The sequence below is a fragment of the Pterocles gutturalis genome, unplaced genomic scaffold (assembly GCF_000699245.1).
Source record: "Pterocles gutturalis isolate BGI_N339 unplaced genomic scaffold, ASM69924v1 scaffold23704, whole genome shotgun sequence".
Lineage (NCBI taxonomy): Eukaryota > Metazoa > Chordata > Aves > Pterocliformes > Pteroclidae > Pterocles > Pterocles gutturalis.
Window position 1 is genome coordinate 1,558 of NW_010131305.1, and position 13,720 is coordinate 15,277.

A 13,720-nucleotide genomic window follows, 5' to 3' on the forward strand; every position below is an offset into this window, starting at 1 on the left:
AGGCTGCCTCCCACCACCGTCCTGCCATCCCCCGCAGCCAGTATTGCTGACAGCGATTCTAGTGGCTGCTTGCAAGGATGGGACAGAAAAGTGAGATATCTTAATGAAAAGTCCTGTAGGAAGGAAAAACACTCTGGCAGATAAACATTTTTTTCAAACATCAGTATTACTGAACTTGTCTTTTTCTCCTTTTTTTTTTTTTTCCTTGTTGTTATTTAATTAGGAACCTTTGTCTTCATGATGGGAGCAAATATCCCCCCAGCTGTTAGGATCCGAGCTTCTCCCAGCGTGAGGATTTGTCAAGGCTGAGAGACTCCAGATTATCCATAAACCTCCTCTAAAATACACAGCTGCTTTTCTGTCTCCCCATCGCGAGGGGTCTTGAAGCAGATACAAAGAGATGGCCTCCAGCCTCACCTGTGCCGGTGTTGTCTGGGCCTTTGTCTCCTTCCTCTGTGCCGCTGCCTCCTGTGTGGGCTTCTTCATGCCCTACTGGCTCTTGGGATCTCAGCTGGAGAAGTCAGTTTCCTTCGGCACTTTCCGGAGGTGTTCCTACCCGGTACGGGATGAGAGCCGCCAGACAACTGTGATGGTGGAGCAGTGCGGCCGCTATGCCTCCTTCCAGGCCATCCCGAGCGCCGAGTGGAGGATCTGCACAGTAGTGACGGGCCTGGGCTGTGGGCTGCTCCTCTTGGTGGCCTTGACGGCGCTCATGGGCTGCTGCGTGTCCGAGCTCATCTCCAGGACCGTGGGCAGGGTGGCAGGAGGCATCCAGTTCCTGGGGGGTAAGTGCTTGTGTAGGGAGGGGATGGGGGTGTCCAGGCTGTTGGTTTACACGTGTGGAGATTCCCCATGTGCTTGGGGAAGAGCAGGGGTTGAGGCAAACTTTCTACTGTCCAGGGAGACCACGTGGGTCCCTCAACGATTGAGCTGGTTGTCTGGATGCCTGAACGTGGTCCAGAGATGCAGTCACCCGTGGTCACTCTCTTGTGGTTAGGTCCCTGCCCAGTCATTGTGCAACCTTTGAGAGTTGCATGGCAAGTTGACTTCTGTGGGTCAGCATCTTCACAGTGGTTTTGTGGACTGTAGTTTCCAGCAGATCTCAGCTGGGATGGAGGTACCAGGAGAAGCCTGTGAGCTGCAGAACCCTGTGGGGCATTGTGGTTTGGCAGAGGAGAGGCTTTGTTATGTGAGAACAACTTCTCTTCTTTCACCTTCTCTACCCCCATCACTGGCACGGCTCCCTCTACCTTGGTTCTCTGCAGCTGTATGGATCTGCCAACAAGTCCACGGTCCAGGTTTGAAGTGGGGTTTGTTTATCCCTGGTGGAGGTGGCCCACCATCTCCCTGGAGGAGCGCTGCTGGGCTGTTTGTCCCACTCTACCCGCTGTGGGCTTGTTGAGTCTGTGGGCTAGACAGTGTGTGGGAGAATTACCTTCTCTCCTTTTTTTAGGTTGTAATTCTGTGGATTATTTGTAACTGTGGAGTATTTGTAACTGTGGAGTATTTGAAGGGTACGAGACAATAAACAGGATCCTCAAGTGTGTTTTTTATAGGGCAGTTTTCTGAGTAAACAGTCACTCTCTTGTCATTGGTGACATGCAGCTCAGTGGCAGATACTTTCGCCTGGTACAAGTACTCCACTGCTTGCGCATGCTCGTGCCTGGAAGGGACATGTTTCCCCGAGCTTTCGGTGCTGGGGCAGTGCAGGCAGCAGCATTTCAGGTGCCCTACAGCATCTGCTCCCAGCCAGGAACCCCGGCTCATGCCCTAGAGCAGCAGGCTGCAGCGAGACCCCCACGTCCCTCCCCTCCAAACAGAAACTCGCCCTGCAAGGGCAGTCCAGATACATCCTGAGTCTGCAGCCCTAAGGAAGCACAAGACAAAAACCCTGCTACTGTCGAGCCTGGGGTGGACAACTGAGGCAAGGAGAGGGCCTCGTGCTAAGCCTCCAGCCAGGCAATGCCAGCATAGCTTCTTCCCGGCCACAGGGAGCCCTGCCTCCAACTGTTTGAGTAGTTTCTGCTCTTTACAGCAAACCAAACGCCTCACTTCATCCTTCCCTCAGCCACAGGCATTCCGGTGCTTAGTCTGACTGACAATTTGAAAGTACAGCAGCTGCTGGAGAGTTAACTCTGCTGGGAGCTGCGACTTCTTCAAGGCTGCTCCATTGTACGATTCCAGCCGGGCAGCCAGGCAGTGGAAGGGATTTTCCATTCTGTGACACTCCGCAAGCCCACTCAGTCTGGCTATTTTCACTTAGAGCCAGCACAGCCTTGTGCTTTAACCACCCCCCTCTTTCCAACTGCTGGCTCTGCTCATCTTGTTTTAATTTGTGTTTGGCCCCTTTCTCGTGGCCGTGCTCCCCTGCCTGCCCACGGAGCGGAGCCAGCTGTGCCTGCGTCTCCTTACAGCCACCCCAGCAAACACAGCAGCTCCAGGGGTGGGCGGCCAGCCAGGGGTACGTGGAAAGAAACCCACTCCCCTGTGATACTGGTGTGAGCTGAAGGTCTGCAGCCTTCTCCGAGGTAGGATGGTGTCTTGTGCGCAAGGAGGTGAGAGGTCCTGTCAGACCACACCATGGCCACCCCTGGAGCCTGTCCCAGCTGAGCAGGCAGCATGCCATCCCGCCTAGAAGGGGTGAGAAGGTAGTGCTTGTCCTTGTTAGGTGACAATTCAAAGAAATGTGAACTTGTGATATGAAATGAAAATTGCCAACAACTTTGCTTACAGTTCAGAAATTAGTTACACAGCATGTCTAATTTTCCCCTCTACTGGGTTTTATGGTTGTCTCTCAACTCACTCAGCACTGCTGAAAGTGTGTAAGAAATGAAAAAAGCGAAAACCCAACATTTCTTAACCTGCTTAAAACGTAACTGTGGGGACACAAGGGAGAGGGCAGGTGGTGAAAGCCAGTAGTTTGGATGAACTGAAGGGATGTATTAGGGTAAAGATCAGAGCCTTACATCCTTAAACAGATCCTTAGCTGCTATAAATCAGTATGGCTTCATTGTTTAAATGACATGACTACATTTATTCAGATGTCTAACTTAGGCACTATAATTATTAGGTTGTTTCATGTCAAGATAGCCACGAGCTGTTCACTTTATTGACTAACTGGGAATGCCAGCTCTTTGTTCCCTGTACTACTGTTGTAGGTTTAGTTATATACCACAATATATGCTTTGACTCTTAGTGGCAGTACGGTGATTGTCATTTTAATTGGCCTCCACTTGGAGATCTAACCAAATAAAACCCTCGCTATTAATTCATCCTTTCTCTGTGTTTGGGCAAGGAGATGGCTAGGAGGTTTCACTTTCTGTTTCTGTTCATCTGAGGCACCTGCACCAACACCCTGATGTGGCTCCTGCTCCGGTGGCAGAGGATGAATGTTGGAATAAACTGTATTTCTCTTGAAGTTAGAAACAAGCATAAAGACATACTCAGTGTGGCTAGTTTACAGTTTTAGTGGTGTTCCATTAGTCTAAGACCCAAGTAATTTTCTCAACATGATTTAAAAACACGGGCTTAATAAGGAACTAAGCCAAATGACAACACAGTGTTACTGATGGCCCAAGAGTGGGTGAGATGTACAACCTCCTGAAGCTGTGGTGAGCCGGAGCACTAAGCTTGCTAAAGAAAATTTACTTCAACACTGGAAGCATTTTTACTGCTGTGAAGAGGTGGCAAAGAGGTTTGCTTACCAGAGGTGGTAAGCAAACAGCCCGATCCTCTTCCAGCAGTGCAAAGGAGCAGCAACTCCAAGTAGGTCAGTGCAATAACACCTGTATAAAAGTAGTGCATCTTGCATTAGCTAAACAGTGCCAAGGTTTTACAGCTGGGATTTCCCCAGGTTGTATGTGGCAGCTCAGGGGAGTGAATTATTCATGACTCCATACACCATAAATCTGCTTTTCTCATACAAAGTGAACGGCAGAACCTGCAAGAAACTGCAGATCCACACAGTCAGAAGGGCTTTTTAGATATGGGTTGATCTTACGCACTTGGTCTATATTTGCTCTTTCAGATAATCCTGGCTACAGAGCATACATGTATTTTAACATGACTCTGGGATGATACACACTGAGTTTCTGTTCCTAGCAGGAAGATTGCATCATAGACTTTTCCTCCCGTTTGCAATTATGGGAACTGCTTCCTTTCCCATGCATGATCATGTGGCAGCTCTGTAGCCATTACAGCAATTGCTTACGTGAAAAACAATTCTATTTTTAGCTTTTTCTAAGGCAATTTGGTAGTGGGTGACAAGAAGTAGCCAACACCCCAAGGTTAGACATTTCTGTAGTGACTGTCAGTGGTCTGCAGCGCACGGCTGGCAAGCTGCTGCCATAGTGTCTCAGAGCATGCTTCATGAACATTTTTGTTGGATTGCTTCGAAGAACTGACAACTGAGGTGGAAGTTATGCTGTCTGTAACCTCTTGAGGGCACAGTTACGTAGCTGGTTTCCTTTGAATGTTTGGAAGACTGAGGCATATATAATGTAGCTAGAACAGGTTGCAAGGATGTATCCTTGACCATAACTATTGAGGGCATGACAGCAGGAAGTGAAGTTTAACAAATCTGTGGCAAATTGGAGTCTGCAGTTATTGATCTTCTTTTCATTGTACCATGGCAAGTCAATTCCACTTAAATGAGGAGACTAGAAATTTGCACATAGGTAGCTCAGATATGACATACTAATTTGGTGAATAGTTTCACTCTCTGAATGCAGAGCAATGATTTTAAGAACACAGCAATAATTTTAAGAACATAATGAACTTAAAGGTTAGCCAGTTTTATGAGAGGCAGTGGATCAAAAGACACAAGTGTTGCAAGGATGATCAATTTAAAGAGTGTTATGCTGGCAAGGTGAAGCTTTTCATTAAAATGGTCAGTGTGCAGGAATTATAGATGAAATCTGCACTAACTCAAAGCTCTCTTTGGCTGTGTAGGACAGCTAAGCCAAGCTTAGAGGGGTATGAGTCCAAGGCAACAGAGCATGAAGCAACCTGCTGACTTAGATACCTCTCTGAACCTGACACTTTGGCCTTGATTCTGAGCAGCATGTGAGAAGTGACCACTCTCCATGATTATGGGGTAGCCACGTGGTTTGTGCTGTCGTCTTTAGTACTGATCGCTCATTGTTCGTACTCAGTAAATGCACAAGTTTTACCTCTCCCTTCAGTAAAGGAACAACATTTTCAGCAGTGCCTTTCTCTCCTTATTTCCCTATCTTGTTTCTCTGTTGCCTCATGGGAGTGCTAAAACTCCTGAAACTATGGTCCTTGAATTACTGGTTAGAAAATCTGGAGAGCTCTTGAATGGGGGAGGGGTGATGAAAGGAGCATTTGATTATTTGAGAAAAAGGGGACACAGATCCTAAGGACCTCTTATTTTGTCTCAGGAAAAAAAAAAAAAAAAAAAAAAAAGGGACCTGGAAAAAGCTGTCAGCTCCACGCAAAATTACTGTAAGATCCTTTGCCATGTGTCCTATGCCAATAGCGGCCATAATACTTTCCATCACCTGTAGGCTGCTCAGGACAAGTATTTGCTGGGTGCAGAGGGCAGAAGAATGAGGAGGGCTCCATCAAAATGAGGAGAATGTTGAGCGTGAGGTGATGGCTCTGTGTTTTCTGTGAGGAAATCTTAGAGAAAGCCTTTAAGATTTTGGGTTGGAGATCCAAAAGGGCTACAGATCCACAGGAGATCTGCAAGTTGTTAGGATATTAATGGCTGAATCTGACTTTTCAGGTGAGACGATCAAGGTCTAAAAGTGTAGGTGGCAGAGGAGGGAAGAGCACTAAAGTCATAGCATGGTGGGACCATGTAGAGAAGCTGTCCCTCAAAGACAGCTTTTTACTTGGAAAAAAGTTAAAGAAGTAAGAAGAGCCCTTGGGAGAGATGGAGTCACTGAACCTAAGGGACAGTCATGTTTCAAGAAACGTGGCAGGCAGTCAAAGGCAACTTGTGGGTCGAGGAGATCAAAGGCAATCTCTGTTCTGAGACTGGCTAAGAAAAAGTCATTAGGAGCATAGGTGAGGGTGGTTCCAGCTGACAACAGGAACTAGAGACTCCTGCAAAAGCTCTGTGTGGAGGTGGAGGAAAGTAACTGCAGGCAGTGACCAGTAACCATTATTTTGCATGATAGCTGAAGTGAGACTGTTTTCTGCCTGGAAGACTAAGGTTAGGAACATTTTCTGCCTGTAAGGAGAAAATGTAACTGAGAAGAGCATTGCTGGGGACAGAGAAGATCTGAGATGGTCAAGAGAGTTGCAGGAAGGAAATGTTTGCCTCAAACTCTTCTGAAGTTCTTCCAAGTCTGTCTCATCCATTGCCCTCATCTATGTATATTCTTCCCAACTCCTCCTGAAATTTGTACCTGAAAAAACCCCAGGCATAAGCCCACACAAAAGCAGCCTTTTGTTCTTTTATCCTCTTTAGCCTAAGGTATTTTTCAAAAGGGTAACTTTTGGGGAGAGGCTGGGGAAAGGGCATCTGCTTCTGTCCAACACCAAGCACTCTTCCTCACCCGCAAGTTAGCTGCTCAGAGCTGTTTTGCCACATCTTCCTCTCTCTCCTCTTGTCAGATGCAAAGCTTCAGTGACTTTGTTGTGCTCATGTAGGCATGTGACAGGGCAGTTCTCAACGTAGACAAAGACGAGCTGCAGGATAGGTATTAATCCAGCGTATACATGCACATACAAACACACTGCAGAAGGGGCATGTGAAAGGAACTGATGCTTCACCAGGAGGTAACAGAGGAAGAGCAAACAAGGAACATGGCACTGTTAAATGTTGCTAGTGAGTGATTGCATGTCATGTCATGTCATGTCATGTCATGGGCTTATAGATTCAGCAATAATATCAGCAGATAACACTGACTATTTAGTCTGAGGTATGCTGTAGGATGGGTATATAATAATAATTCATATAATTTTGTTTTGAACAAGAGTACATCTCTGAGAAAAAAACCAACTTCTGATCTGAATTTAATTACTTCCAGAAAAGCAGGATCTTCATAAGTTGTTCCAGTTGTGAATTATCCTGACTGCTTTTCTTCCAGATCATTAATGCAAATATTAAAACTGTAGCACCAAGAATAGAATATTGCAAAATTATGTTTTCTTGAGGATCATTATATTACTTTTTTTTGGTTAAGATCCATTGGTTAACTTGCTTTTAATCCATTGAAGATGTGCTGTATTGTGGTTTCTTTACCAGAACAACCTGTACAGAGTCTGCTTCATAGCTGCTATGTTTCACACTAGTTGTCTCTTCAGTTTTCTGTAGGCATCCACCAAAAAGATTAAGTGCAGTGTATAGTTTTGCAGCTTCATCGCTTTCCAGCTTGACTTTGACTTGCTGAACTGCATCCTGTGACTGCCAGTGCCAATGTTCTGTATCTGCTTCCCAGCACTACAAGGTGCCTTCACATACGGCAATACAGCACAGAGTCCAATGCTTGGGTTTGGGTTTGGAGTCCAGATGAGTAAGGCAGGGAAGTGTTTTTGTTTAGGAAGATGTTCAGAACAAGAGAGTTTAGACAGTGATGTTATCTTTAACAGATTTTGTAGGGTATGTTTTATTGAAGATTAGCCATCTCTCTCTCTGCTCTATTCAGACAGGAATTAAAATATAAGACAAATTCAGGACTGAAGCCGAATTGATGCAATATATGTCCTCTCGGTTTATAAATGACGTTACTTACCCTCTTAATCAGATGTAGGGTGTATTGCTTGAATCTTTCCCCTATGGATGGGCCACCAAATCTGACTGGAGGGGAATCAAAGTTAGCAGGTACTTATCTTCAATAGGTCAAAAAAAGGTACAGACTTAGATTCTGCATATTTTTAAGAGAGGATCCCATTTCCCATGACTGCCTTCACCTTGCTCGCAGAAGTCCCTGATGCAGCCTTGCTAAAGGTGCCTGCCCTGACGGATCTAACAGCACAGCTTTTTGTGCAATTGCTCCCTAAGGAGTCTCACTGAAGGAGACCTGAGTTAGCAAAGATTTGCTATTTAAGCTAACACCAACCATTTTAACGAAGCAGGTTAGCAGGCAAGAACCAGTAATAAACACTCCTGGTCATAAAGTGCAGAAAGAGTAGCTCTGAGGTGGCCATGTCTGCCAGCAAGGTCCTGAGTAGCGCAGAGCAAGCAGGGAGTTGTAATGCTGTTGGAATACTGGACATGCAACTTGAAGAGGACAGATGATGTTGAGAGTAGCCTTCATACTTAGCTGTCTTTGTTTTTTTCTTTCTGTGTTCAGCCACTTGAGATACCTTGACTCTTCTGGTGTTTCAAAATACTACTAAAAAAAAGCAGGGCCCTATGGGCTGCAAATGTTTATGTGTCCTTTGAAGTCAGTGACACTTAGGACAAATGACATCAGTATTTCTATCCTAGAGGTAAGATTATTTGATTGTGACATTTGCCTAAAATGGGTGTGGTTCTGAGGCTGAATTTCTTCTCGAAGAGATACTCCAGCAAATTAGCTTGTTTATACTTGTACTTCGAAACAGAACATGGTTTTGGTTCTTTTCAATTGTATTTACTCCTAATATAAATTTTGGCTAAATACAGGGGAAAAAAACAAAACCCATGCAGACTTTCAGCCTGGAGCAAATTTTGCAAGTTAGATTTTAGGTGCTTTGGAAGCACATTTAAAATAGAAATGCTGATGTATTAGAAAAAAATAAAAGATGCTGCTAAAATATTCGGAAGAATCTTTTTATTTCTCTTTGTTTTCCCATTGATGTTGAATATAAAAGTGAAGTTTTGAATATTGCTGCAGCTGTGTTGGGTTTAAGCAGAATTTTGCATTAAGAACAGAATTTTTGATCTAAAGAAGTCCTGGAGTGCTGTTCTGTTTATCGTAGAATGAAGTTCAGACTTGCTTTTTTCCTTCCTCTTTTGTTAGAAAGGAACAATGATGCTCACCACTTCTGTGATGCTTTTCATTTCAAAAGGCTTTGCTTGCATAACCTAATGAAACTTCAGAAAATGTGAAGCAGGGGAGCAAATAATCTGTTTTGCTGGTGTAGAGTCAAAGTAAATTCAGAGTTACTTCACTTCAGATCCTCTGCATTTGTGTTGATTAGAGCAGAACCCAGGTTGTAGTTAGAAATTGTGTTTCTGCATTGAAAGATCTGGCTTGTTTTGCTTCTTGAGCTCCATGAGATATTTGAATATTGCTGGGAACTTCATTTAGGCATCAGAATGTTTCAATATTTTCCAGTGTGGATGAGGTCATACGTCCTGCAGACAGGACAGAATTGTTCCCAATAGTGTATTTTCCAGGATTTTGTCGAGTCTGGTGCTAAATGTCTGTGTAATGTGTTTTGTTTTGTTCTTTTTTCTTATTTCTCTCAGGAAACTCAGCTTACTAGGCGTTCCACTTGGATTTTTTTTACTGTATTCAACTTACATTTTCCTTTCCTTGCTGACATTCTTTTACTTCTCCAACACACATTTTTACCTTCTAAGCTCTTTAACTTTGGCTTTATAAATTACAATAAGACAGTTTTCAATCTCCTTCATAATTTCAGTGAAATCAGGCATAGAACTTGGGGGCAACCAATGTATTGTTTCCAAGCCATGAGCAGTTAAGAAGGTGTAATTGAGACACACGGGATGTATTGTACAACCAAAATGCCACCCATAGCCACATACCTTGTGTTGGCCATCATGTTGGCTGGCTCCCTGATCATGGATTTCCTTTGGCTCTGTGGAATACCTTTGTTGACTTTTAGCGATGTTAAGCTTTTTAGGTATGTTGCCCAAGAGCAAGGTCCTAAGTTGCATTCAGACCGTATGGAGATGGCCTTAAGTCACAGAGAACAAAGAAGGACATCTTCTCCTTCATCTTAGGATGACTCTGCCACTACAAGACATCACAGGTCAGTGGGGCAATATTGCATTTGACAGATCCCTTCTAGCAGCTGTCCTGTATCTCGACAGGCATGAGAAATTGGGCATGGTCAATGCACCCTGACAATGCAGGTGATAAGGCTGAGTCACTAGGCTTGATTAGATCTCATTTACATTGTTTGTTCCAATGTCAGTCCCCTGATGTCACAGGTACATCTGAGCACAGAGACAGTTTTTTTTTCCCTCCAGACTGGCTTCTCCTTCAAGCCTGACCTGTTGAAATCAACAGCAATATTCCTCCATGAGACCCAGGGGAGGGTAGGATCTGGAGCTCAGTGCTGCTGCTACTCATTGAGGCTAGTGGGATTTGGAGCAGGTTGCTGCTGTGTAGCAGTGCAGAGACCTTCATGGGGATGCCAGATCCTACCTAATTCCCCAGGTACAGAATATTAAGTAAGTGCAGCAGAACTAATGCCTTAGAAAAATACTCTTGAGAGGGTTGCTGTGCCATGAGCTGAGGCCACCTCTTCTGGCACAAGTCTGATAAACTCCAGTCTTTCATGAAAACTGACTATTTGAATTGATTTGCAGGTAAAAAATTTTTCTTTACTGGGCTAACAGACTTTTAAGTAAGCCTGGCAGTAGTTTGGAGGAATATAAAGAAAATGTTAATGAGACAAAGCCCAAACAATTACCTGTTACAAATCATTGTTATTTTTATCTTGTAGCATGATCCAAAAGGCTCTAGAGAGCACGAAGCAGAAAACGCAGAGTTCTGATAAACACCATATCATTTGTGTAGTAATGTAAACATTTGACCCTTTTCTTTGCAATCTGACAGTTCAGTTGTCTTGCATTGTCTCCCAATAAAGATGCCTTTGTAATATAAAGTGGTATTGTTGATTTGAGGAGAATAATTTTCTAATAAATATGAAGGGATACGGAGTTTGTCCCTTGCATTAAGGAGAAAGGATTTGAGATAAAGGCATGAATGATGACTCTGGAATAACAAAAGCTGCTTCTGAAATACAGCGTCCTGTGAAGGGATATGAAACCCGCTAACATAGTGGAGTGTAGGAAATAGCCTTAAGGCTTCCGAGGAGCGTGCTGCCTGACTTCTTCACAAGTTGAGGCTTTTGTCTGAGTCTGCATCTAACTGAAAGCCTATTTATGAATAGATTTTTTTTTTTTTTTTAAATCAGAATGAACTTGGTATTCAGAGCATCACAAGCAATTCAGGTCAGTCACAATACAGCTGAATACCAGTTACTGGGAAGGGTAACCAGGACATACTAAAAAGTGCTTAGTTTGGGGAATCTATAGAAACTGGCGTAGAGTAATGTTGACCCTTGTGAGTGTATGTGTGAGAGGTAACTTCTTTGTACTTCATTTCAAACTTTGCTCTGACTCAGCTGAGATGCTGCTGCATGACTACGGGCTTTAAATGTCATTTGGAGATCAGTACATCTGCCTGACAGGTTTGTACAAACATACTCAGTTGTACAGTGTTACTTCTGTCATGGTTGTTGTTATAACAGGAAATTCTAGAAATCCATCCTGCAAATCAGTGGGGGAAGAGAGACAGAGACAGTTGCTTCTCGAAAGAAGTCCTAACTGAAACAAAGTGAGACCGGGCAATTGGGGGTGCTTTGAGTTTACTGCATTTTTCATGTGGTATGTACTGATGCTGATTAATTTCTTGCGTGCTTTATAGAGGAGTAGGTAAAGGGAGACCTCTAAATGTTGGCTTAGTACCAAATGACTGAGGTATAACTTCCATGGATAGGGTTTTCTGTTCAGATAGCCTGCACTCTTCTAAAGAAAAAAAAAAAAAAAAAGCTCTTTTACTTCAACTGCAACTTCAGAAGAGTCTGAGCAGAGGTGGGAGCAGCCAGAGGACAGGGTTACGTTACGCAAAGCCAGCCAAGCAGAGCAGGGTGCTGCATGGGGAAGGAAGCAGGCGGAGGGGGACAGGAGGGAGCTGCGAGGGGAGAGGAGCTTCAGCCTTTTCTAAAGCTCCATTTGCCATACCTGCTGCTACTGTTGACTTGCAGAGGGTCTTTCAGATGTTGTGTAGGTTACATGCAGGGAAATACAAAACTTAAGACTTCTGTGCTGTAGCATAGTTTAGCTTTCAAGGAATTCTGTTAGTTTTCAGGTTCTTTTTCTGCTACAGCAGTAAAAACATGACAAATGGCACTAAATACTGGGTTAAAGCTCTTTACAGCCAAGACAAACCCCCAAACCTTTACAGGGGCATTCTGAAAAATCAAGAGGTCATTATAAAAGTCAGGACATTTTTAGAAGTCCTTTTACAAGAAACCCAACAGCTAGCTTTGGAGAGCTTTGTTCAGTACTGGGAATCTCTCTAATGAGGAGCTTGCTCTCTCGAAAGCATTCTGGGGACGCAGGCAGACCAGTGAGAGTGGAATCCAGGCATTTGGTCCACGCTGCAAGTTTGAGCAGGTTGCAATGATGAAACCCATCAGTGAGACAAACATGCAGACCCCGATCCTCTCTGTGTGGCCCAGGGCCAAGGCAAATACCGAAGTGCCCTTCCTGTCTGTTCCCCAAACTACTAATAACTCTCCAAGCCACTGAAATGATGAATATAGGCACAGTTATTTCCAACAAAGAAGATGAGCTGCACAGCTTTATTGTCCCTTGTGCTATCAGAGTTTGAGGGACTACTCCCATAAATTAATGTTAGCACTGTTCTGTCTGCAGGATCAGGCTTTTCTTAACACTGTTTCAAAATAATGCTGTTATAATAATTAAGGAGTGAAATGATTTCTTAACAGCCTACAGTGGAGTGATGCTTTGGAAACTGTTCTTGTAGCACTGAGCTATCTGATGAACAGAGTCTGTTGCTTCCTTCTTCTACATCAGCGTTATCTTTGATTTCCTATTCACCTCCACTGACTTCAATTCATTCCCCAGGATGTAGAAGGGGACACCATGGCTGATGATAGTTTATACTGAGCCATTCACTACTCTGTTTAGCTTGTTCCTCTTTTCCATAACAATTTGCAATAAAAACTGTGTCAGGAAAGAGCTCAGTGACCTGTGAGGACTGGGACAAGGTTTACCCTGGAGATGGCAGATTCCAATTCAGGCCACTAAGCCAGAGATCCAGTGCAAAGAACACAGGAAGCTGGGAGGATAAATACTGTAACTTTTCATCTCATGCATAAGAATTGCAGTCTGTTTTGATCTCGTGATAGAGAAAACTAATTCTGCTTATCTCATCTAACACAGTGGCTAGTCTGATTACAAGCTTCCCTGCCTGGCACCTTTTTTAAATTCAATTTGGCTGCCTGTGCCCTTGGCACCCAGTAGGTTTCATTAAATCTCACAGCAGTTAGTTTTCATTCCCTCTGTGACACCTTTTTATCAACATTTGACTCTCATGTAATTTCAAGCAATTGTGCTTTTTTTTGCAAACTGCTTGTACCATAATAATTTGGCAGAGCAGGTGGGGAGAAATGATTCAGACACCGTTGCAAATCTGTGTAGAAAACTAATATATGGGAAGCCAGGTCAGCTTGCAAGTGTTTTTTCATGTGTGATGATAACAAAAAGGAGTTGCTTCCCTTCCTTCTCTGATGGTGTCATTGAAGACTGTCAAAAGTGCAGATAAAGAGCTTGCTGTAAGAGTCAAATTTTATTTCCTTCAGGCTAATCACAGCTTTATTTTAAAAGCAGAGCTAGTGGACTGCTGCTGGATTGACAACCCAAGCCTTCTGCAACATGGGCTGCTTAGCAAGTCTATGTGAGTTTTCTTTTCAAAAATGGACAAGGAAACTGGTTTGTTAGGAAAGTTTATGTTTGTGTATGAGTGCAGGAATGAAG

The 13,720-nt window shown here is 43.8% G+C and overlaps 1 protein-coding gene across 1 annotated transcript; it reads left to right on the forward strand.

The window, feature by feature from the left end:
* Positions 1–254: 254 nt before the first annotated feature.
* On the forward strand, positions 255–785 carry LHFP (lipoma HMGIC fusion partner; the record flags this gene model as incomplete). Its single annotated transcript, XM_010080580.1, has 1 exon — positions 255–785. A coding segment is annotated over exon 1 (385 nt), but the record flags the coding sequence as incomplete, so codon positions are not given.
* Between the last annotated feature and the right edge of the window lie 12,935 nt (positions 786–13,720).